We start from the raw sequence: 22,061 nt of genomic DNA on the forward strand, positions 1-22,061 counted from the left end.
TCCGTGGTCTGCGTGAACGCACAGAGGACGCACTGCTGCCTTCGCGCACTGCGATCCATGCGCAATGGCAAATAATCGCTCGATCTGCGTGCAAATTGCAGTTGCGTTTATCTCTGAATCAGGCCCCTAGTACGCTATATGTATACTAAAACTCAAAATTGATGAGTCTACCGCATGGAAATAAATACCTGTAGGGGGTTGGGTATGATATTCCGGCTGTCGGGGTGCTGCTAGTCGGAATACTGACAGCGGCATCTTGGCAGCCAGAATCCCGGCAGCCATACGAGTCAATGGTGAGTATTTTTGTAAATCCTACCTCCACCCGCCCCAGTGCCTAAACCTAACCTCCCCCTCCCCGTACCCTAAACCTAACACCCACTCCCCGGTGCCTAAACCTAACCTCCCCCCTAGTGCCTAAACCTAACTTCCCCCTCCCCGTGCCCTAATCCTAACCCTCTCTCCCTGGTGCCTAACCCTCCCCCTTGTGCCTAACCTCGCTAGCTATCGCTACCCTCCCCCTGCACCCCGATACTTACCTTCGGGATGCCGACGGTCGAGATACTGGTGCCGGGATCCCGATCTGTCGGGATTTCGGCGCCGGTATTAAGACTGTCTGCACGCCGGATTGCAGACTACATCCCCCTGTAGGTTGCGCCACGCGTCTTGCACCATTTTGCGCAAAAAAGATGTGTACGAACATGTTTAAATATATACTCACAAGAATCACCAGTTATTAAATGGTGATGATATCTTATTATAGATCCAGACCTGGATGTAATTAGGCAGCAGACAACATCGCGGCATTCATAAAAATTGAGCCGCGGCAGTGACTTTATACTTAAAGCCATCCATTATAATTAAGCCATGTAGCATATCACGATTACTGATCAATAAAGATTGTGAGTGAATTTACTATATTTGTGATACAAGGATATGGATGTAATATACCTTAGGTATATAAGCATAGCCATGTGAACTTGTAGGAGATGACAAGAATAACAATTGTCTTTAACTGAATAGATGTATATCTAGCTACTGCAAACTTCCTACCTGGATCTCTAAAAATCACGAATAGATAATATATATATATATATATATATATATATATATATATATATATATATATATATATTAGTGATCGGTAGACAAAATTACTACAAGAAAAGGTAATTGTTGCAGTAAAACAATACATCTGGTAACAACAATGTAATTTTTATTATATAGTTGCAATTGTCTTCACAACAGGGATTGTTGTAAAATATATCCGTAATCTCTTTGCAGACTTGTTGGATATTAGGACAAGTCTCAGTAATAAACAGAATAATGGTATAGGATTGGGATGGCAAATAAAGTGGCAATGTAAACAGCATTTATTTATAGCGTTGATTATAAGAAAACAATAATAAATAATAAACAGACAAATAATTGAGGAGACCCCTTGGTTCTTATTTTAATTCACAGTTTTTATTTAAAGGATTTTTCTTCACTTTTTTGGTTTGAACTTTATTTCACTTGCTTGAGCACATACATTTAATCATTTTAATAGATTTAAATAAACTTTTGTCTGTCAGTGTGTACAGTATGTGCACTAATACCTGTATTTTCCAACTTTCTTCTTCGGGGTCCATGGGGTCCACAGCCATTACGTTGGGGTATGAATCCTGGTCACCAAACAGTTAATGCAAACGAGTTCTCTGCTCCCAGGATGCATCAGGGTTCCTCCTCATATACCCCACCCCCTGCCTCAGGTAGCCAGTTCTTCCTGTTTGGTGTGTTTCACCACATAGACGGTGGGACTGCTAGAGCAGTCCTGCAGACGAGTACTAAAAAAAAAAGAGAGAGTTTACTCTCTATCTCAGCGGGTGGTCTGAGCTGTCCTGGAAGCAGCCTCGCGCCTGATTTGAGGCGCACCGGCTACGCGCTGCAACTATCTCCTCCGGCGCCGCACCGCTAGCCTTGGCAGGTCCATGGCACGGGATTCAGCAGGGGCTCTCAGGCCCTGGACCACAACCGGATCAAGGGGATGGCAGGTAAGCAGGTGGTTGCGGCGGCCACTGATGCCGGGACCTCATGGCGGTCCGACCACCGGCGGTGAGACTGGCCGGAGGCGCGCTGCAGTCTGGAGGCATACGGCTTGTCTCCTAGCCTAGACCGCCGGGATATGATGTTCCTGACCAGCCGGGGCTTGTGGCGGCGGCCAGGTCAGTTTACCGGGCCGGTCCAAGCAGCATAGGGGAGGTACGCTTCCCCAGCGGCCCCTCCCCCAATCCACACGCTAGTTCAGTCCTCTGGCACAGTGATTGTGGATTGCTCCTCAGCCTCCATATAGGGCAGCCAGAGTGTAAATTGCGTCCGGCTCTGAATCAGGCCCTCAGTTCCGAGAGGGGTTTTACTCCAATCTGTTCTTGATTCAGAAACCGAATAGGTCATACCGGCCTATTCTGAATCTGAGGGAGCTCAACAAATTTGTTTGAGCCCCCAGGTTAAGGATGGAAACATTGCGATCGCTTGTGTTGGCGATGGAACAGGGGGACTATATGGTATCCCTAGATATACAGGATGCCTACCTTCACATCCCAATCACACAGGCTCATCAAAAATGTCTTCGTTTTGCGGTAGGGGAGGAACACTTTTAGTTCCAGGCCCTGCCGTTTGACCTGTCCGCAGCCCCTCGGGTATTCACCAAGGTGATGGCGGTGATGATGGCATGCCTCAGACACCAAGGTGTCAGGATTTTGCCTTGCTTGGACGACCTCCTATTGCTGGGGCAGTCCCCACAGCAGGTACATGATCATTTGAGGCTGACAGTATCATGTCTGTACAGTCACGGCTGGATCATAAACTGGCAAAAGTCGTCGCCCTGTCCAGTGCAACAGATGTGTCATTTGGGAGCGAGATTGGACTCCGTGGTGCAGAAAATATATCTGCCGGAGGAGAAGATCCTGGCCCTACAATCACGAATTCGCAGGTTGCTTCGCAACAGGCAGATATCCGTTCTAGTTGCCATGCAGGTCCTGGGGTCGATGGTGGCCACCTTCAGGATGGTGGAATACGCTCAATTCCACTCCAGACCACTGCAGCAATTAGTTCTGTCTCGCTGGAACAATGATCATCGCACGATCAGGTCTCAGCTGCTGCGTCTCTCTCCAGAGGTACGGTTGTCCCTGACCTGGTGGTTGCAGACAAAGCATCTCAGGCAGGGTCGCCCCTTTTGGATGCCGGATTGGACATTAGTCAAAACAGACGCCAGTCTTCAAGGTTGGGGGGCGATGACGGGGTCACACACTTTCCAGGGAAAGTGGTCAGTGGCGGAAAGCCGGCTACCGATAAACATCCTGGAACTAACAGCTATATTCAAAGCTTTAGTGCAGGCTCAGGAAAACCTAAAGGGCAGGTCGGTGCAGATACAGTCGGACAATCGCACCGCGGTCGCCTACCTAAGTCATCAAGGGGGCACAAGGAGTCGGGCTGCCTTGGCAGAGTTATCAAAGATCCTGGTATGGGCAGAGACTCATCTGCCCATGATATCTGCCGTGTTCATTCCAGGAATCCTGAATTGGGAGGCCGATTTTCTCAGTCGGCAAGAGATAAATGCAGGGGAGTGGGCCCTACATCCACAGGTTTTTCGGAACCTTGTGTACAGGTGGGGCCTACCAGAAATAGATCTGATGGCATCAAGAAGGAACAACAAGGTTCCCAGGTATGGATCCTGGACAAGAGATCCGAGAGCCGAGTTTGTAGACGCACTGACAGTAAAGTGGCGTTACAAGCTGGTATATCTGTTTCCCCCGTTTGCTCTTCTGCCCAGAGTTGTCAGAAAGATCAAACAAGAGGGCAGCACCGTCATATTAATAGCTCCGGCATGGCCGAGACGGCACTGGTTCACAGATCTACAGTCTCTATCCATAGACACTCCATGGCCTCTGCCATTGAGACCAGATCTGTTGCTACAGGGTTCCTGCTGGTACCCGGATCTTCATCGGCTATCGCTGACGGCATGGCTCTTGAGGCCTCCGTCTTGAGGAAGAAGGGGTTTTCCGAGTCTGTTATACGGACGATGTTGAAGGCACGGAAACCATCCTCTGCCCCTATATACTATAGGGTTTGGCATACTTTCTTTCAGTGGTGTGAACTGAAAGGGTATGATCCACAGAAGTTCCTGATATCCAGAGTGCTTGATTTTCTTCAAAGCGGTCTGGAAAAAGGGCTCCGCCTGGCCTCTTTAAAGGTACAGGTGTCGGCTCTTTCAGTCTGGTTTCAACATAAAAGACTGGATATAAAGACCTTTTTTCAGGGGGTGTTGAGGATTCAGCCTCCCTTCATTTCCCCGGTTGTTCCGTGGGACTTGACTCTAGTTCTGAAGGTTTTACAGGCTCCTCCGTTCGAGCCTTTGAATTCAATAGACATCAAGTTGCTAACAGCAAAGATGGTATTCCTCCTTGCTATGGCATCTGCACGTAGAGTGTCGGATTTAGCTGCGCTTTCCTTCCGGGAGCCATTCTTGGTATTTTATCAAGATAGAGCAGTGCTACGTACTAGGGAGGGTTACCTTCCGAAAGTGGTGTCTAGATTTCATATTAATGAAGAAATAGTAGTTCCAGCATTTCAGGGCACAAGTCTCTCACAAGGTGAGGCTTGCCTGGATGTGGTCCGTGCGTTAAGAATTTATGTTAAACACACGAGCAAATGGAGGAAGTCCGATTCACTTTTTGTGCTTTATGGTTGTCATAAGCGTGGCTGGCCAGCCAGTAAACAGACACTGGCCAGATGGATTCGCATGGCAATTTCATTGGCTTATACACAGGCTGGTATGCGGGTGCCGGATTCAGTGACGGCACATTCTACTAGGGCGGTAGGTCCATCATGGGCGGCCCGCCGGGGTGCTTCTGCTGAGCAATTATGTAAAGCAGCCACATGGTCTTCCATCCATACCTTTGTCAAATTTTATTCCTTTGACACCTTTGCCTCTCAGGATGCCTCCTTTGGGCGTATGATTCTCCTCTCTTCCGAGAGTCAGGAGCGTCCCCGCCCGTAGGGTTAGTGCTTTGGGATATCCCCAACGTAATGGCTGTGGACCCCATGGACCCCGAAGAAGAAAATAAGAGTTATGGTATAACATACCTTGTTAACTCTTTTTCTTTGAGGTCCATGGGGTCCACAGGACACCCACCCAGATGCACCTGTAGTTCTGGGGGAGGTTTTTCCGTAGTTCTTCTCTTCAGAGTCTGAACTCGTGAGTATGGGTCCTTTTCTTTCTTACCCTTTGTTTGTCGCTGCCTGCTTGAGCTTTGTAACGAACTGGCTACCTGAGGCAGGGGGTGGGGTATATGAGGAGGAACCCCGGTGCATCCTGGGAGCAGAGAACTCGTTTGCATTAACTGTTTGGTGACCGGGATTCATTCCCCAACGTAATGGCTGTGGACCCCATGGACCTCGAAGAAAAATAGTCAACAAAGGTATGTTATACCATAACTCTTATTTTTTGGAAACCGTGTGCTGCACCTCTGTGTATTGAATAGCTGAGACCTATATTCTTCTGAATCGTTGTATTTGGGATTCTGCAAATATTTCAAGCCGCTGTTTTTTTGGTTTTTTTTTTTATTGTTTTTTTTTTTGCGTTTAACTTATTCCATAATTTATGGAATGAAGAATATTATTTGCAAAAGTACATCTACAGTTTCTCATGTCTCAAGAAAAATAGAACAGCATCTGCCATACACAATTTGCATCCTGCCGACACAGCAAGCTACTTTTGTTGAAGTCAGACCAGTGCATCCCTTATTTCAGCAAGCAGATTGATTTAACATATCCAGTAACACAATTTCAATCAGTACTTTTTGAATGGAAGTATTTAAAGTGAGAAAAAGCATCGCCAACACGGAGTTCCACCTAGTTTTACAATCCACCATTAGTAATCGTGCTTTACTTTTCTTCTCTTTCACATAAATTTGTAGAATGTCGTCAATTTTCTTGGGAGACCTTTTGAACATAAGTGCAATTTTCTGAACCTATTTGGCAATTTAATTTATGTTTTGCTCATCAGCAGGTGAAAGCTATATTATTTTCATTTGAAGCTGGACGTAAGGTTAAGCCCATGTCCCGGTCATATGGTCCCCATTTCCAAATGTATTTCATTTTACACCTCAAGAGGTAAAATATTGTACAGTACTTGTTGATGTTCAGGAGTTTTCTCTTTTACCATTCCTTTTGTAGAAACTTATGGAGGTGAATTATCTGGGCAGTGTTTACCCCAGTCGTGCAGTCATTTCAACTATGAAGGAGAGACGGATGGGAAGAATTGTATTTGTCTCGTCACAGGCAGGGCAGCTGGGATTGTTTGGTTACACTGCGTATTCTCCAACAAAATTTGCTCTCAGAGGCCTGGCAGAAGCTCTACAAATGGAGGTATAGTAACTGCAGACCGACACACTACTAACACTTTGAGAATTTTACACACTAGCTGGGATACCCGGTGTTGCCCAGGTTGGAGAATGGACCTTGAAGTACATCCACAGCCTTCACGTTTTACATTGCAGACCAACATTGGAGACCATGGCATATGAAAATGTGCTTGGAGGAAATTAGTAACTGTCAGTGCAGGTGCAGTGTGACAATTCATTTATTGACGCACTGCTCTTCCATTGGAGCTCTGCCTGCCCCCACTGGTACATATCAGCCTGTGCCTTCAGATCAATGCTGGGTACACACTAAATGACGTGTGTACCCAGCGGTCCGACAGGCGACATGTCTAATTTGGTGGAGCTAGGTACAAAACTCTGGCTGTTCATAAAGGACAAAGAGGCAGACACACACACACACTTCCTCGCGCATATATATATATATATATATATATATATATATATAATATACTGTATGTTGAATCAAGTGTCCTGACTGACTCCCTCACTCACTAACTCATCAACGCCCAGCCCGAAGCCCTGGACCTAGAAACTTAAACACCCCCCCCCCCCCCCCCTAACAATAGTACTGTGAGGCGGCAATGCTGACCACTATGCAACATGAGCTGTCTGCTTTTTTATATATAGTGTTTTTTAAAACTGTAATGTGTTGTTCAAATGTGGAAATCCCGTTACCAAGCAGCTCTCCACACTAATTTAGTCCTTCCACGCTTCCATGGTTTCTCGTTTCCTTGGTTAGACTTCTGCTCAGTTTAGCTGCGAGATTTCAGATGGAAGCACAGTCAATATTCAAATTTCAAAGTCCTTGTTATGGAGGCAAGTGCCGTTTTATTGGACATCACTCGCGGCAAGGGCCTGCCACATACATACGTTCATACGTACATACATACATTCTGCATATAGAAGTTCTGTCCTCTTCCCGCTGTCAGTGCAGTGGACCATATACTGTATGTAATAGTGGACCCCAGCAAAAAGCACTACAAGTGGGCAGCCTAGTCAAAAAGCAATGGTTATCCAAAAGTGGTCAAATTCTTTAGTTTGAAATCCAGAGTCTGGTCCAACTGAATTTGCAGTCTTGCAGATTTGCACTATTATTTGCACTATTATTATTTTTTTTTTTATTATTATTGTCAACTGGGAACTGCCGTGTACGTCAACATTATATCTAGCAACCAGTGAGTGTGGTGTAGAAAAAAGAAAAAAAAATTGTTTTGTTTGAAACTTGAATTGTTGAACTTGGATGTATTTGTATACTTTTTATTACTATAAATTTATTACAAATCAGGGATTTAATATTTTTTTATATAAATGTGTTACTTTGCTTCCACTACCAATGATATATCTTTAATTGTGTTGCTAGGTAAAGCCATATAACGTTTATGTGACTGTTGCTTATCCTCCTGATACTGACACACCTGGTTTTGCTGAAGAGAACAAATTAAAGGTATGGTTTGCATGTATCTGTCCTTGTTACAATAAGCTCATGAGTCCAAACTTTGTAAGTCTTATTGACCCTGACACTTTCTTTTGGAATAATGTAAAATTCTTTGAGATTTCTGTGGAATAATTATTTCTGGGTGTTGCTTTTACTCAGCAGCTTCAGTGCCTGTCGTGTAATTATCACATCCATCTATAAGTTCGGCTACTGGACACGGTCTTCATAATTAAGAATTGGTCATATAGCAATTATTATTGCAGTTCAATTATCATGATTTCCTCCATGACAGACATTGATGCTACTTGGTGGTTCTAGGGGCTTATTTGAGTAGCAGCTCCATAAATATAGCAATTCTGCAGCTATATACTATTACTGTGGTTTGGGTACAGAAATTATATTGGTCGTAAGTCTGCCTTATATCAGGGGGTGTATAGTACTTTATACAGCTACAGTGGGGCAAAAAAGTATTTGGACAGCCACCGATTGTGCAAATTGTTGCACTTTAAAAGATGAGAGAGGTCTGTAATTTCCATCCTAGGTACACTTCAACTGTGAGAGACAGAAGCGGATCATAAAATTCCAGAAATCACATTGTATGATTTTTAAACAATTTATTTGTATATTCTTGCGGAAAATAAATATTTGGACACCTACCAACCAGCAAGAATTCTGGCTTTCACAGACCTGTTACTTTTTCTTTAGGAAGCTCATCTATCCCCCACTCGTTACCTGTATTAATGGCACCTGTTTGAACTGGTTAACTGTATAAAAGACACCTGTCCACACCCTCGAACAGTCAGACTGCAACCTATCCACCATGGCCAAGACCAGAGAGTTGTCTAAGGACACCAGGGACAAAATTGGAGACCTGCACAAGGCTGGGATGAGCTACTCGACAATAGGCAAGCAGCTTGGTGAGAAGAGATCAACTGTTGGCGCAATTATTAAAAAATGGAAGAAATACAAGATCACTGACAATCTCCCTCGACCAGGGGCTCCATGCAAGATCTCACCTCGTGGGGTATGAATGATCTTGATAACGGTGAAGGATCAGCCCAGAACTACACGGGGGGACCTGGTCAATGACCTCAAGAGAGCTGGAACCACAGTCACAAAGGTTACCATTAGTAACACACTACGTCGTCATGGATTTAAATCCTGCAGAGCCCGAAAGGTCCCCCTGCTTAAGCCAGCACATGTCCAGGCCCGTCTAAAGTTTGCCCGTGACCATCTGGATGATCCAGAGGAGGATTGGGAGAATGTCATGTGCTCAGATGAGACCAAAATAGAACTTTTTGGTATAAACTCCACACGCCGTGTTTGGAGGGAGAAGAATGATGAGTGTCATCCCAAAAACACCATACCCGCTGTGAAGCATGGGGGTAGAAACCTCATGCTTTTGGGATGCTTTTCTGCAAAGGGGACAGGACGACTGATCCGTATTATGGAGAGGATGAATGGGGCCATGTATCGTGACATTTTGGGGAAAAATCTCCTTCCCTCACTAAGAGCATTGAAGATGCAACGTGGCTGGGTCTTCCAGCATGACAATGACCCCAAACACACCGCCCGGGCAACTAAGGAGTGGCTCCATAAGAGGCATTTCAAGGTCCTGGATTGGTCTAGCCAGTCTCCAGACCTCAACCCAATAGAAAATCTGTGGAGGGAGTTGAAAGTCCGTGTTGCCCGGCGACAGCCCCAAAACATGACACATCTAGAGAAGATCTGCATTGAAGAGTGGGCCAAAATACCTGCTGCAATTTGTGCAAACCTGGTCAAGAACTACAGGAAACGTTTGACCTCTGTAATTGCCAACCGAGGTTACTTTACAAAGTATTGAGTTAAACTTTTTGATTGTCCAAATATTTTTTTTCAGAAAGAATATACAAATAAATTGTTTACAAGTCATACAATGTGATTTCCAGAAATTTTTGTATTGATTCTGTCTCTCAAAGTTGAAGTGTTCCTATGATGGAAATTACAGACCTCTCTCATCTTTTAAAGTGCAACAACTTGCACAATCGGTGGCTGTCCAAATACTTTTTTGCCCCACTGTACATAACACCCTTTAATTATGTTAAAATTGATATGTGTATAAAGGAGACTTTGGGCACTGCTCCTAAGTCTACAGCAACAGGTATAATACCAGGTAAGAAGATAACTGCTATATGCAACCACTCACTTTCATGTATGATGGCTAGGATCATATAGTATTACAGTGGAGCACAACATTTATCCCTGGCAGCCATGAAAACAAATTGAGTAGAAGAGTAACTAGACTGCAAAACGCCCCCGATTATCATAAACTGATACCATGGAACACATTTCTTAAAAAATGGATGATGTGCATGGGCTGTGCACTTAGACCAGGTAAATGCCATGGATAATGTACACTTTGTCAAACATTTACCAAGTAGGAACAAAAATGAACCATGTGTGGACTAACCTTCATTTGCAAACCCACCGTGTACCTATCACTCCAGCACCTCTGCATACTCTGCCAAACTGTGCCAATAGTTAAAGACTACTTTATTCTTGCCTGTGTTGCATATATGCGCCCTTTGGACATACTAATATCAGAGACCCTTTTAGTAAGACTTTCTTTCTCAGCTGATCAGCCAGATTCCTACCTGTCTTGTTAGCAAAGCACTGTAATTTAGAATTTGTTTACCAGATTGGCCATGAATAATATAGTGGACATCCACTCTATTGGAAGACACATTGAAGGTTTGCCTGGCCTGATTAAGTCTTTCCTATGTAGAGGCGTGACAGTTTTTTAGATTAGCTGATGTCTTAACAGAAAATCCTTGTGATACATACCCATGAGTCTTCCGTGGTTGCTTTGTTAATGGAAAAAATATCTTTTGGCTCTGATCTAATGAATTGTATATTAAATGACTTTGATACATCTGGAATAACTCTTTGAACATTATTATTTATTAACAGCTATTTTTCTACATCAGGGTCCATAGGGTATCCATAGGATACCTTGGGGCATTGGGCACCATAGAGTTATAATTTTCAGCCTCCCAGGATGCACTAGGGTCCCCCTCCTATACCCCGCCCCCCGAGCCAAGGCATCTCAGTTTCGTTTGGTGCCCGGCCGGAGTCGGATGCACCTGTTAGAGGGGGGCTAAGAAGAGCCCCTGAAGTTTTCTGCAATGCAGCTGTGGCTGCACATCTGGAAGTACAGCATGGACAGTCAGTACTGACGTCCATGCTGTCTTCCCTACACCCCCGCCGGTACCAGAACGCCGGTACCGTTTCAGGGATGCTGGTAAGAATCTGGGGTCACAGCTAGCGGTGACCCCAGATGTTTGGGACCATGGCCGGATCTAAGGGGGACAACAAGGTAAGCAGCGGGGTCCCGTGGTGGGAACCTGCTGAACATGGTCCAGAGTCCCCAGGCAGGGGGCTCCCTTGGGACTGGCTGCAGCGTGGAGCCAGGTACTAACCTGCGTTTCCACTACCCCCCTGGGACAGTGGACCGCGGCAGAGCGGTAGTGCTGTGGCGTCCCAGGGGTTAAATGCATGCCTTCCCTGTCTCACAGCCGGCGCCTCCCCCGCTGCACACAGCCCTCTCTGCACACGCTGACTGGCCCTGTGGCAGCACTCCTCCCCCAGGCCGGCCTCCTCTATGCTCCTCGGTGGCCATCTTTCTCAACGCATGTTGAATGCTGCTGGAAGCTTGAAACGGATACATCGCGGTCTGGGTCCCCCGGCATACCTCTCCTCCGCTTGGTCAGGTCTGTGTATGGAGCGCTGTGTCCTACCAGGCTCCGTGTCTGAGTAGTTGAGTATCAGCGCTGATAGTGCAGGAATTGATTTCCTTTGCATTGTATGTGACTTCTGCTAGCGCTGCTGCCTGTACTTTCATTTTCTTCTGTCAGCCATTTCACTGTCCCTGATCTTTCTGCTAAAGCCCTTGCGGTGCGGTGATTGCAGGGTGGTCTCACACTATACTAACAAGTATCAGTGAGAGGGGTCACATACTTACCATCATGTCTGAGAGTGACTTTCCTCTCCAGCTTATGTGTACTATGTGTAAGGTACCAATAGCGGAGGGGGAGGGTAACGCGGAGGGGCTATGTCGGTAGTGTTTTTTTTATTGGCGTGGCCAATTACTGTCACGGCACCGGTACAGGAGCCGCCCTGGGCTTGTTTCGCCAAAGCGCTTACAACCCTGGTTGGCCAGTTAGCTCCGCAGCCTGCGTTCTCACAGATGGGATTGTCCCAGCAGTCCATGGTGTCGTCACCCATGCAAGGTTTCCCGAGACAATTGATGGTACCCCACAGTCTCCCTATTTCCCCTCCCCAGGCCTCTCAGGAGCCTGCGTGGGTTAATTCGACAAGTTCTGTACAGCACTTGTCGGACGTGTTACAAGGGGAGTCTGTGTTGCGGCCACATAAGCGGCCGGTGGCGTCTCTGTCTGCTCCTTATGAGGGTGACGACGTGACGTCTGATGATGGGGAGATTCTGGATCTTTCGGAGCAGGAACCTCTCCGTACTAAAGAGTCGGACGCTAGGTCCAAGGTATATATTCCTGGACTTATTCGGGCAGTCCGCACAGCTTTAGTGATTGAGGACGAAGATCTTCCGGTGTCCAAATCTAAATATGCCTTTTTTAAGGATATTAAGGGTGACGCCACAGTGTTTCCTCTTTCGGGTCAGTTAGTGGACCATTTAGAGGTAGCGTGGAAACAGCCTGGCAAACGGTATCAGCCGGAGAGACGTTTGGCGGTGGCTAATCCGTTTGCGGATAATTATTTTTCTAAGTGGGAATCCCCTCCACAGGTGGATTCTCATGTGACACGCCTAGTCTGTAGTGCCACATTACCCATGCCCTCCATGTCTTCCCTGAAGGATGCTATGGACCATAAGGTGGAGATCTGCCTAAAGTCCGTTTATTCCCTTGTGGGGGGCAGCTAGGCCGGCTATGGCCATTTGTTGGGTAGCCAGAGCCATGGAGTGCTGGGCTGATACTTTGGAGGCATCTTTCGATTCTGACTGTTCGGCTGAGCAGACCGAGTTGATAGGCAATCTCCGGGACTCGGCCACTTATATCAATGAAGCGACCTTGGATATCAGTACCCTGGCATCTCGGATTTCTTCGGCAGCTGTAGCTGCTCGTCGCACCTATCCAAAAAGGGCTTGGAAGCTTTGCCTTTTAATGGAGAAGTCCTATTTGGTCCGGACCTGGACAAAATTGTAGCCACGCTGGCGGCAGGCAAATCTGCATGTCTCCCGTCTGCTGCAGTTCCTTCCGGTTCAGGTACGTCATCCTTTCGGCCTTATAGGGCCCAGGGTAGGCCTAAAGCACAGTCCTTTCCCTGACAGGCTGGCCCCAAAAAATCGTCCAAGCCCCGGAAGCAGGGCTGGAGTACCAGACGTCCGGCCCCTAAGCCAGATGACAAGCCTGTGGCCTGACGGTCCGGGCCTCCCTTTGGGGGATCACAGAGTGGGAGGCCGCCTGCTGCAGTTCGCCCAGTGTTGGTCGGTTACCACGACAGACACTTGGGTTCTCGAGGTGGTTTCTCACGGGTACGCCCTCTCCTTTCGGCACAGGCCCCCGTCTCGATTCTTCACCACGGGTCTTCCATCAGACCGGAACAAAGCCTTGGAACTGCGGAAGGTTTTGCACACTATGCTCCAGGCTGGAGTTATAGTCCCTGTTCCATTCTCCCAGAGGGGCCAGGGTTTCTATTCCAATCTGTGCAGAAACCCAATGGGTCGTATCGTCCGATCCTCAACCTCAAAGCACTCAACAAGTCTTTGTGGGTGCAGAGGTTTCGGATGGAGACCCTACGGTCCATCATTCTGGCGCTGGAACCTGGGGATTACATGGAGTCGTTGGACATACAGGATGCTTACCTGCATGTCCCTATTCTTTTACACCATCAACAGTTCCTCAGGTTTGGAATCCGCAACAACCACTTTCAGTTCCGGGCGTTACCTTTTGGGCTGGCGACAGCACCACGTGTTTTCACCAAGGTGATGGCGGTCATGGTGGCTTCCCTGCGGCTGCAGGGAGTCCGCATGTTACCGTACTTGGACGACCTTCTGTTGGTGGCAGGATCTCCAGAGCTCCTTCTACGCCACTTGGACCTGACCATTGCGGTACTGCAACGACACGGCTGGTTGATAAACTGGCAGAAGACCACCCTGATCCCGTCTCAGCGGACTCCGGACAGCAAAGGATCTTTGTGACGGGGGAAAAGATCTCTGCCTTGCAGTTGAGGGTGCGCAGTTGTCTGCAGAATGGCCGGGTGTCTCTGCACTCGGCGATGAGGTTACTGGGCTCCATGGTGTCAGTATTCGACATGGTGGAATATGCCCAGTTTCACTCCAGACCTCTGCAGCAATTGATCCTGTCCAAATGGAATGGACTGCCTCAGAGTCTAAAATCCCAGACGATGGTGCTCACTCCGGAGGTTCGCCTGTCCCTAGTCTGGTGGTTGCAGACGACCCATCTCAACAAGGGTCGTCCGTTCTGGATGGCGAATTGGGTCCTGTTGACAACGGACGCCAGTCTTCGGGGCTGAGGAGCAGTCATGGGTCCACACTTGTTCCAGGGCAGGTGGACTCGGGCGGAACCAGAGCTTCCAATAAACATCTTGGAGCTCCGCGCGGTGTTCAATGCTCTCCAGCAGGCACATCGGGTTCTCCAAGTTCACCCAGTGCAGGTCTAGTCGTACAACGCTATCACCGTGGCCTACATAAATCGGCAAGGAGGAACCCAAAGTCGGGCGGCTCTCGTAGAGGTGTCCCGAATCCTTGTTTGGGCGGAGCGCAATCTCCCGGCCATATCAGCAGTATTCATCCCGGGAGTTCTAAACTGGGAGGCGGACTTTCTCATTCGCCAGGACGTTCATCCGGGGGAATGGTCTCTGCACCAGGACGTCTTTCAACTGCTGGTGGACAGGTGGGGTCTTCCAGAGATCGACCTTATGGCGTCACGGCACAACAACAAGTTGCCGGTGTACGGGTCTCACACAAGAGACGAAAAGGCGTCTCTGGTGGATGCTCTGTCCGTCCGGTGGACGTTCCGGTTTGCTTATCTGTTTCCTCCGTTTTCCCTTCTTCCTCGGGTAATCCAGAAATTCAAACAGGAAGGAGGGACGCTCCTGTTGATAGCTCCCGCGTGGCCCCGGAGGCACTGGTTCTCAGACCTCCAGGGACTGACCGTGGACACTCCTCTGCGGTTGCCGTTACGCCCTGACCTCCTGTCACATGGTGCTTGTCTTCACCCGGACCTGACTCGGCTGTCTTTGACGGCGTGGCTGTTGAGACGGCCATGTTAAGGTCCAGGGGGTTTTCCAGCTCTGTGGTGCAAACTATGCTAAGAGCTCGGAAACAATCTTCTGCAAGGATATACCATCGTGTGTGGCATACGTTCTTCCAGTGGTGTCGGCCGAGAGGTTGTGCCCCTCGGGAGTTCCGTCTGTCTAGAGTGTTAGCTATCCTACAGGCGGGACTGGACCATGGGCTTCGCCTTGCGTCCCTGAAGGTGCAGGTGTCTGCCCTCTCCGTCTGGTTCCATCGTAGGATTGCTGCAATCCCTTATGTGCGCACCTTTATGCAAGGTGTTCTCAGAATTCAGCCACCTTTTGTTCCACCGGTGGCACCTTGGGATTTAGCTGTGGTCCTGAGGGCTCTCCAGGGACCGCCGTTTGAACCACTGGGCTCAGTGGACCTCAAATGGCTGACAGCTAAGACAATTTTCCTTCTGGCCATTGCTTCGGCCAGACTTGTTTCTGACTTAGGGGCTCTCTACTGTAGACCCCCTTTTCTGATTTTTCATAGGAACAGGGCGGTGCTGCGTACTCGTCCTGGTTTCCTTCCTAAGGTTGTTTCCAGTTTTCACATCAACGAGGAAATCGTTGTGCCGGCTTTTAACTCACCGGTTCTTTCGGGGGTGAGGCCACTTTGGACGTTGTGCGCGCCTTAAGGATTTATGTTGACCGCACTTCTTCGTTTAGGAAGTCGAACGCCTTGTTTGTCCTCTATGGCTTACGTAAAAAGGGTTGGCCTGCTTCAAAGCAAACTTTGGCAGGCTGGATTCGTATTGCCATTTCCGAAGCTTATCTTCATGAAGGCCTCTCGGTTCCTTCCTCTGTGAGGGCTCATTCCACTAGGTCTGTGGGTCCTTCGTGGGCTGCTCGACGTGGTGCGTCTGCAAGGCTGCCACTTTTGTGAGGTATTACGCGTTTGACACCTTTGCCTCTCAGGATGCTTCCTTCGTGCGGCGAATTCTCCTTTCAGCACAGGAGCGTCCCCACCCTTAAAGGATACTGCTTTGGGACATCCCCAAGGTATCCTGTGGATACCCTATCGACCCTGATGTAGAAAATATGAGATATGGTAAGAACTTACCCTTGTTATCTCTATTTCTACGAAGTCCATAGGGTTCCACAGGACTCCCGCCCTGTCGCACCTGTGCTGCAGATGGGCTTTGCTCTGGTCACCGGTTTTTCCGTCTCCCTCTGGTGAGAATGTGATTCTTGTGTGTTTCCAGATCTTTTTTCTCTCTCTTCCTTCTCCTCCTCCGGCCTATGGCTTGGTACGTAACTGAGATGCCTTGGCTCGGGGGCAGGGTATAGGAGGGGGACCCTAGTGCATCCAGGGAGGCTGAAAACTTTAACTCTATGGTGCCCGATGCCTGACGTCATCACCTATACCCCAAGGTATCCTGTGGAACCCTATGGACTTCGTAGAAATAGAGATAACAAGGGTAAGTTCTTATCATATCTCATATTATATAACATATACATATTCTACAGCGCATTACAGAGAATATTTAGCCATTCCCTGCCCCACAGGAGCTTACAATCTATATTCCCTGCCTAATGTACACACACACACACCTGAGTTTGAGAAAAACTGCTATAGGCCAACTATAGTGTTAATAAAAAAACTATATTACATAGTGTATCCAATGTATTAAGAGACCAATGTGTACATATAGGTCCAGGGCTAGTGCTAGGTTCTTCTACAGGTCCCTCAGGTGTGCTCAGTGTTATTAACAACACTGAGCACACTCCTGCCAGGGACACACAGGACGATTTTCGTTCGGGGAGAAAATCGTCCCATGTGTAAGCCTTATGTCTTACCTATGCACGAAGCTATGCATCTAAGTCTTACGCGTAACACATACAGTGTTCTATAAAGCCATATCTATTGTAGATTTTCTATCAAAAATATCTGGAATGGTCCATGAATAGTCTAAATTTCTAAACCTAGAGACAAACTGTGGGTTACAGAGTGGCAAAGGGAAGTCGTCCGTACACAAATGTTTTACTTTACACATTATCTTGCATCCATAATACCATTACATTCCAGGGTAGCTCCTCACAAAGTGATATGGGTTATTGCTCTATAAATCTATGCAGTTCTGGAAGTAATACTGTACTTTGTTGAAACAATTTATGAAAAACATTGGAAGAGATGATCTGGAGTTGTCAGAAATATCAAGCAATACTCTAAAATCAAAAGGAATATATATAAAATTGATTAGAATAGCATTATTATTTTGTATTAAACCTTTAAGCCAGTATTAAACCTGATATGATATACCAATTCTATACAGCCACGCTGGGAGAACAGTAACTTCTGGCTAGTGACCTGTTTCTCCTGCAATAAAATGACATCTATATGTTGCTTTAAGCTGTCAGTTGGATTTTTGGGGCAATTTATGCCCTATTTAGATACATCTCCATTGCTATGCTTTTACCCTGCACGTGGTGTGTTCATTCCACAGTAAAGCTATCTTATAGGCAGCCAAAACATTTATCCTAATAAGACTGATGAAATGTTTGAGCCTTGAGATTTTGCTTCTCACCCGAAAGATGTATAGCTGCGATATCCAGAGAGTTGGTAGCCCCGGAATAGCCTGAGGTGTTTAACACAGTAAGCACAATTAGCACAGTGTGGGTTTTGGTAGTATGCCACAAGGTATACGGATGCGTTGGCACCGCTTGTACAGCGTGTAGTGGGCAATATGTTATGAGGTTTTGGCACTGTTTGAACAGTGCACAGCATGTAACTAGATAAACGTATCTGCTGGCACTGTGGGAAAAACACATAGTGTGCAGTGAGAGGCACAAATTTGTTGGCACTGTGGGAACAGCATGTAGCATGCAATGAGAGGCACAAATATGTTGGCACTGTAAGAACAGCGCGTAGCGTGGAATGTGAGGCACATATGTATGTTGGCACTGTGGGAACAATGTGTAGCGTGCAAAGAGAGAATGGAGTATATTGCAATAACCCTCAAAACAGACAGCAAGTGTAACAGTACACATACACAGCAGATAAATGCAAATATGTGGAATAGGCGCAATCATATGGGTTGGGTATGAAATGCCGACAGCTGGGAAGCAGCCTGACTAAATCCCGACTCCACAAGCCCGAACACTGAAGATCCCGACTGGGGCTAGTAAATATCCTAACACCCCCCCTCTCCCCCCACCCCTCCCCCTTCTTACTCTCCCTTAGTGGTGCCTAACCCCAACCTTCCCCCGGGGTTGCCTAAACCTAACCCCCCCTCCCCACACCCTAAACCTACCCCTCCCGGGGTGGTACCTGATTGGTTGTTATGGGCAACATTTCCACTTCTAAAAACTCACTTTAGTAAATGTACCCCCTAACACTCCGACTGGACTTAACCAGGAATCCCTGCCAGAGGTTATGGACTTTACTCAGTTAAGGCCCAGGTTTCAACCCTGTGTTGTTGAATGGTGTATGAAAAAGTGGGAAAGGATGTTCTGTTGTTAAGGAAACCGAACACTGGCTTTTTAAAAACAATTGAAGAAAACTATACTTAAGAATATAGTTCTGGAGTGGGAGTACCTATGTACAGGGAATTCGGAAAGTCCATCCGCAGTGACTGTGTGTGACAGTCCAAAATTCAAATAGTTGAGCCACACCAACTGCCAGTGAGTCCTGGCGATGTTTGGCAGTGTTTGGGGTGGCAGTTCATGTGGCTCCTCTATTTGAATTTTGGACTGCAGCCCCACCTCTGGAGCCAACACGGTCTGTCACACACTTAGCACACAGTCATTGTGGAGGGACTTTTCGAACTCACTGTAGAACACAATTGATACTCAGGCACTAGAGGAGTGCACTGAGCAGGTTCTTATAGTGGCTGACTGATGGGTGATTCCCTGCATGAGTCATTGGTGCTGGAGGTTAGTGGTAACACCTGAGAGTTGTGTTATGTCATGTCTATCCTGAGGCTGAGCCCAGCTGTGTTCTGTTATAAATTCTAATTAGGTAGGCCATCAATCAGTGGCCCGCTGAGTGTTAGAGGCAGGCCAGTATTATCCGTGACTGCTGGTACTGACAAAATGTATATTATTATGCCATGGCTATTCTCTGTCGTCCACATTCTACACATATAACATTCTTTGCTCAGGGCACTAAGCCTTTTCTTATTACAGGATTGGTATCTTCCCTGTCACTGGTCAGTTAGTATTTTTTGCATTTGCATGCTGTTCTATGCTTCCCCTCTGTTTCAGTTTAGCTTTAATACCCTCTGACTTGCCCAACAGGGTACACTGGCATCTAATGACAGATCTGGAGAGGTATTGCTAATGGGCTTCCCTCTTCTGTATGCATATTGGATTTTTTTGTATGTGCATAGTGTCATTACAGCCCTTTTTTTTTTTTTTTTTTTTTTTAATAAGTTCTGTAAAATGTCAGTTTCTACATGATCCTTCTAAACAAGTATATACACTATGTTGCATCATCCATAGTCTAGACTTCTGCTGAGTGAAAACTACCAAAGAGAAAAACAAATGCACTAAATTTGGAATACACTGTTATCAGACTTTATGCAATGTTTTTTGGTGCAAGGTAGGCCTATTTGAATTGGCTAGTTGACTAGCATTATGCTAAATATCACTAGCAAGAATGATGTATTATGTATATTACAGTGTTGGATCATTTGTTTAGCCATTTAAATGTATTTAGTTAAATATGTATTATTCCAGACACTTAATTTTTTATTGCATTCATCTGTACACACACTTTGTTTATAGATCCCACTACAATTCTTTTATGAAGGAGTTTACAATGTCCTGTATATGTGTTTATTTACAAGCCACTGGAAACCAAGCTGATTTCAGAGTCCTCAAGCCTTTGCCAAGCTGACCAAGTTGCCAAAGTGATTGTCAAAGATGCTGTAGTAAGTATGTGGGGAGACCTGTATTTTGTGAGCTTAATAGTGTGACCGCTACTCTTTTTTGATTGTTCTCATGTGACTTGAACAATAGATACTATCCAGTTTAATTTGCTGCTAATGACTTTGTAGTCTCGTTTAGTATTGGGCAATATAGATATTGGGAAACAAGAATGCATAGAAATGTCTAGCTATTGAATAGCAACCTTACCTGCAAATATGTAAAGCACATGCACTGACAAATAATTATATAAGAGGTTCAATTAATAACTGAGAAAAAATTGTTTGACTAAAACTTGCATTAAAGACTTTATAACATCATCAGCATTGTCCAAGAGGCAGATACTGATGCGGAAAAAAAACTGACCTAAGATAGCAAACAGTCTTGAAAGCATGACCTGAAGATAGCCTCACCAGCTGACTAGCTTATCTAACATGCTGATTATGATGCAAAGCAAACTACCTTCAGAGATCTATAATTTAAAGCCTCACTAATGCTGGCTATACATGCTACAATTATCGAGGCGACCCGCCTGATAGCGGCGGATCTCCCCGATAATTGTAGCTTGTGGCTGACTGTTAAATATTGCTCGGTCAGGCATGCCGGATTGTCCAGCATGCCCGTCCAATGCGATATTTACCGGTAAACTGTCGGCTGCATCGGGCAGTGTATGCCCAGCCGCGGACGTCAGACAGACATTTCCTGTGTTCCTTCCTACGGAAGGAACAGGGAAATGTTTCCTCCCTCGGGGCGGAGCGCAGATCTCGGGCTGGTACACTGTGAGAGAAATCTCACAGTGTATGCCGTCGACATCTGCGGCTGGCAGGCTGCCAGATAAAATGTCTGTCGGTCTGACAGACATTTTATCTGGCCGTGTATGCCCAGCATTAGATGTAGGTTGACTAATGTTACGCTTGTAACAAAACTTGCCACACTCGTACCCGGAGTTCAGAGTCAGAGCTCCACACAAATTCATTTTGCAGACTGAATTTGCAATTCTTCATACTGCACATGCATCAGATACGGGCGTACACAACTGTAACCAACTACAGGCGATGGAATTGTACCAATCTTCGCCGCATCTCCACTTGCAGCTTAATGAGTTTAAATGGACATTCGCATATATGCGAAGTGATCTTGAGGCATTTATATGGAATTGCGGGCTTTTCAGAGATGAGCGTACGCAGAGACTGATCTCTTGCACCAAGGTTAGGTCTGGTGCAAATGCACGCTGATAGTGAAAACAGCAACTTTCACAAGCCGATGTATAGGGGCCACCTCTGTATACAAGCAAAGGTCACATTTATTTTGGAGCACGCAACGATGCTGACTTGTGTGCAACTCTGAATCACTCCAGAATGCTCTGTGCTAAATTGGAACACAGATGTTTCTTAAACTTTTATTTAGTAGCAAAAACGTTATTAAAAACATGTCAAACTAGTATTTTTATAGCTCACTGTTGGCTTCCTGATGTGTTTTTATATATGGAACAATGTAAACGTTTCTGTAACACAAAAAAGGCAATTGATATGATAACACTTGGAAAACTTATTTCTAGCGTCAGACACTTTGCATGTGTTAATTTCAAAAATCATAGTAAGTGTTAGCTCCAAGATGTATTATACAGCATCCCTCAAGGCGGTCACATGTGATTGATCATTGTAGACACTTAAAAAATGGCTAGTATTTATCTTCAGAAGTGCTTTCATTGACCACACAGTGGTGACTGTTGTAACTGACAAATTGATGTAACTGGTTTCACCACTCATTTTTTACAGGTATATTCTTAATAATGTCTAATGAGTTAGTTATCATCTTTCATTGCTTCCTCTATGCAGCAAGGTAATTTCAACAGTTCAGTTGGCTCTGATGGGTATATGCTGTCATCGTTAACATGTGGGATGTCACCCGTCACCACGATTACAGAGGGGCTCCAGCAAGTAAGGAGCCATTTCAGTTCTCTCTTTTCTATGACCTAAATCTAGCAAGCTAGCCCCCTCTCTAATTTGGTACAGTGTACCTAA

The 22,061-nt window shown here is 46.3% G+C and overlaps 1 protein-coding gene across 2 annotated transcripts in view; it reads left to right on the forward strand.

Moving 5' to 3' along the window:
* KDSR (3-ketodihydrosphingosine reductase) overlaps positions 1-22,061 on the forward strand; it is a 71,783-nt gene that overhangs the window by 42,135 nt on the left and 7,587 nt on the right. For both annotated transcript variants that reach the window (XM_088471736.1, XM_088471735.1), the window contains exons 7-10: positions 6,214-6,405; positions 7,780-7,863; positions 19,959-20,042; positions 21,876-21,977. In XM_088471736.1, the coding sequence (XP_088327862.1) occupies positions 6,214-6,405; positions 7,780-7,863; positions 19,959-20,042; positions 21,876-21,977 (462 nt within the window). The remainder of the gene's footprint in view (positions 1-6,213; positions 6,406-7,779; positions 7,864-19,958; positions 20,043-21,875; positions 21,978-22,061) is intronic.

Source organism: Taudactylus pleione, unplaced genomic scaffold (genome assembly GCF_031769625.1).
Source record: "Taudactylus pleione unplaced genomic scaffold, aTauple2 ptg000116l, whole genome shotgun sequence".
In the NCBI taxonomy this organism is placed as follows: Eukaryota; Metazoa; Chordata; class Amphibia; order Anura; family Myobatrachidae; genus Taudactylus; species Taudactylus pleione.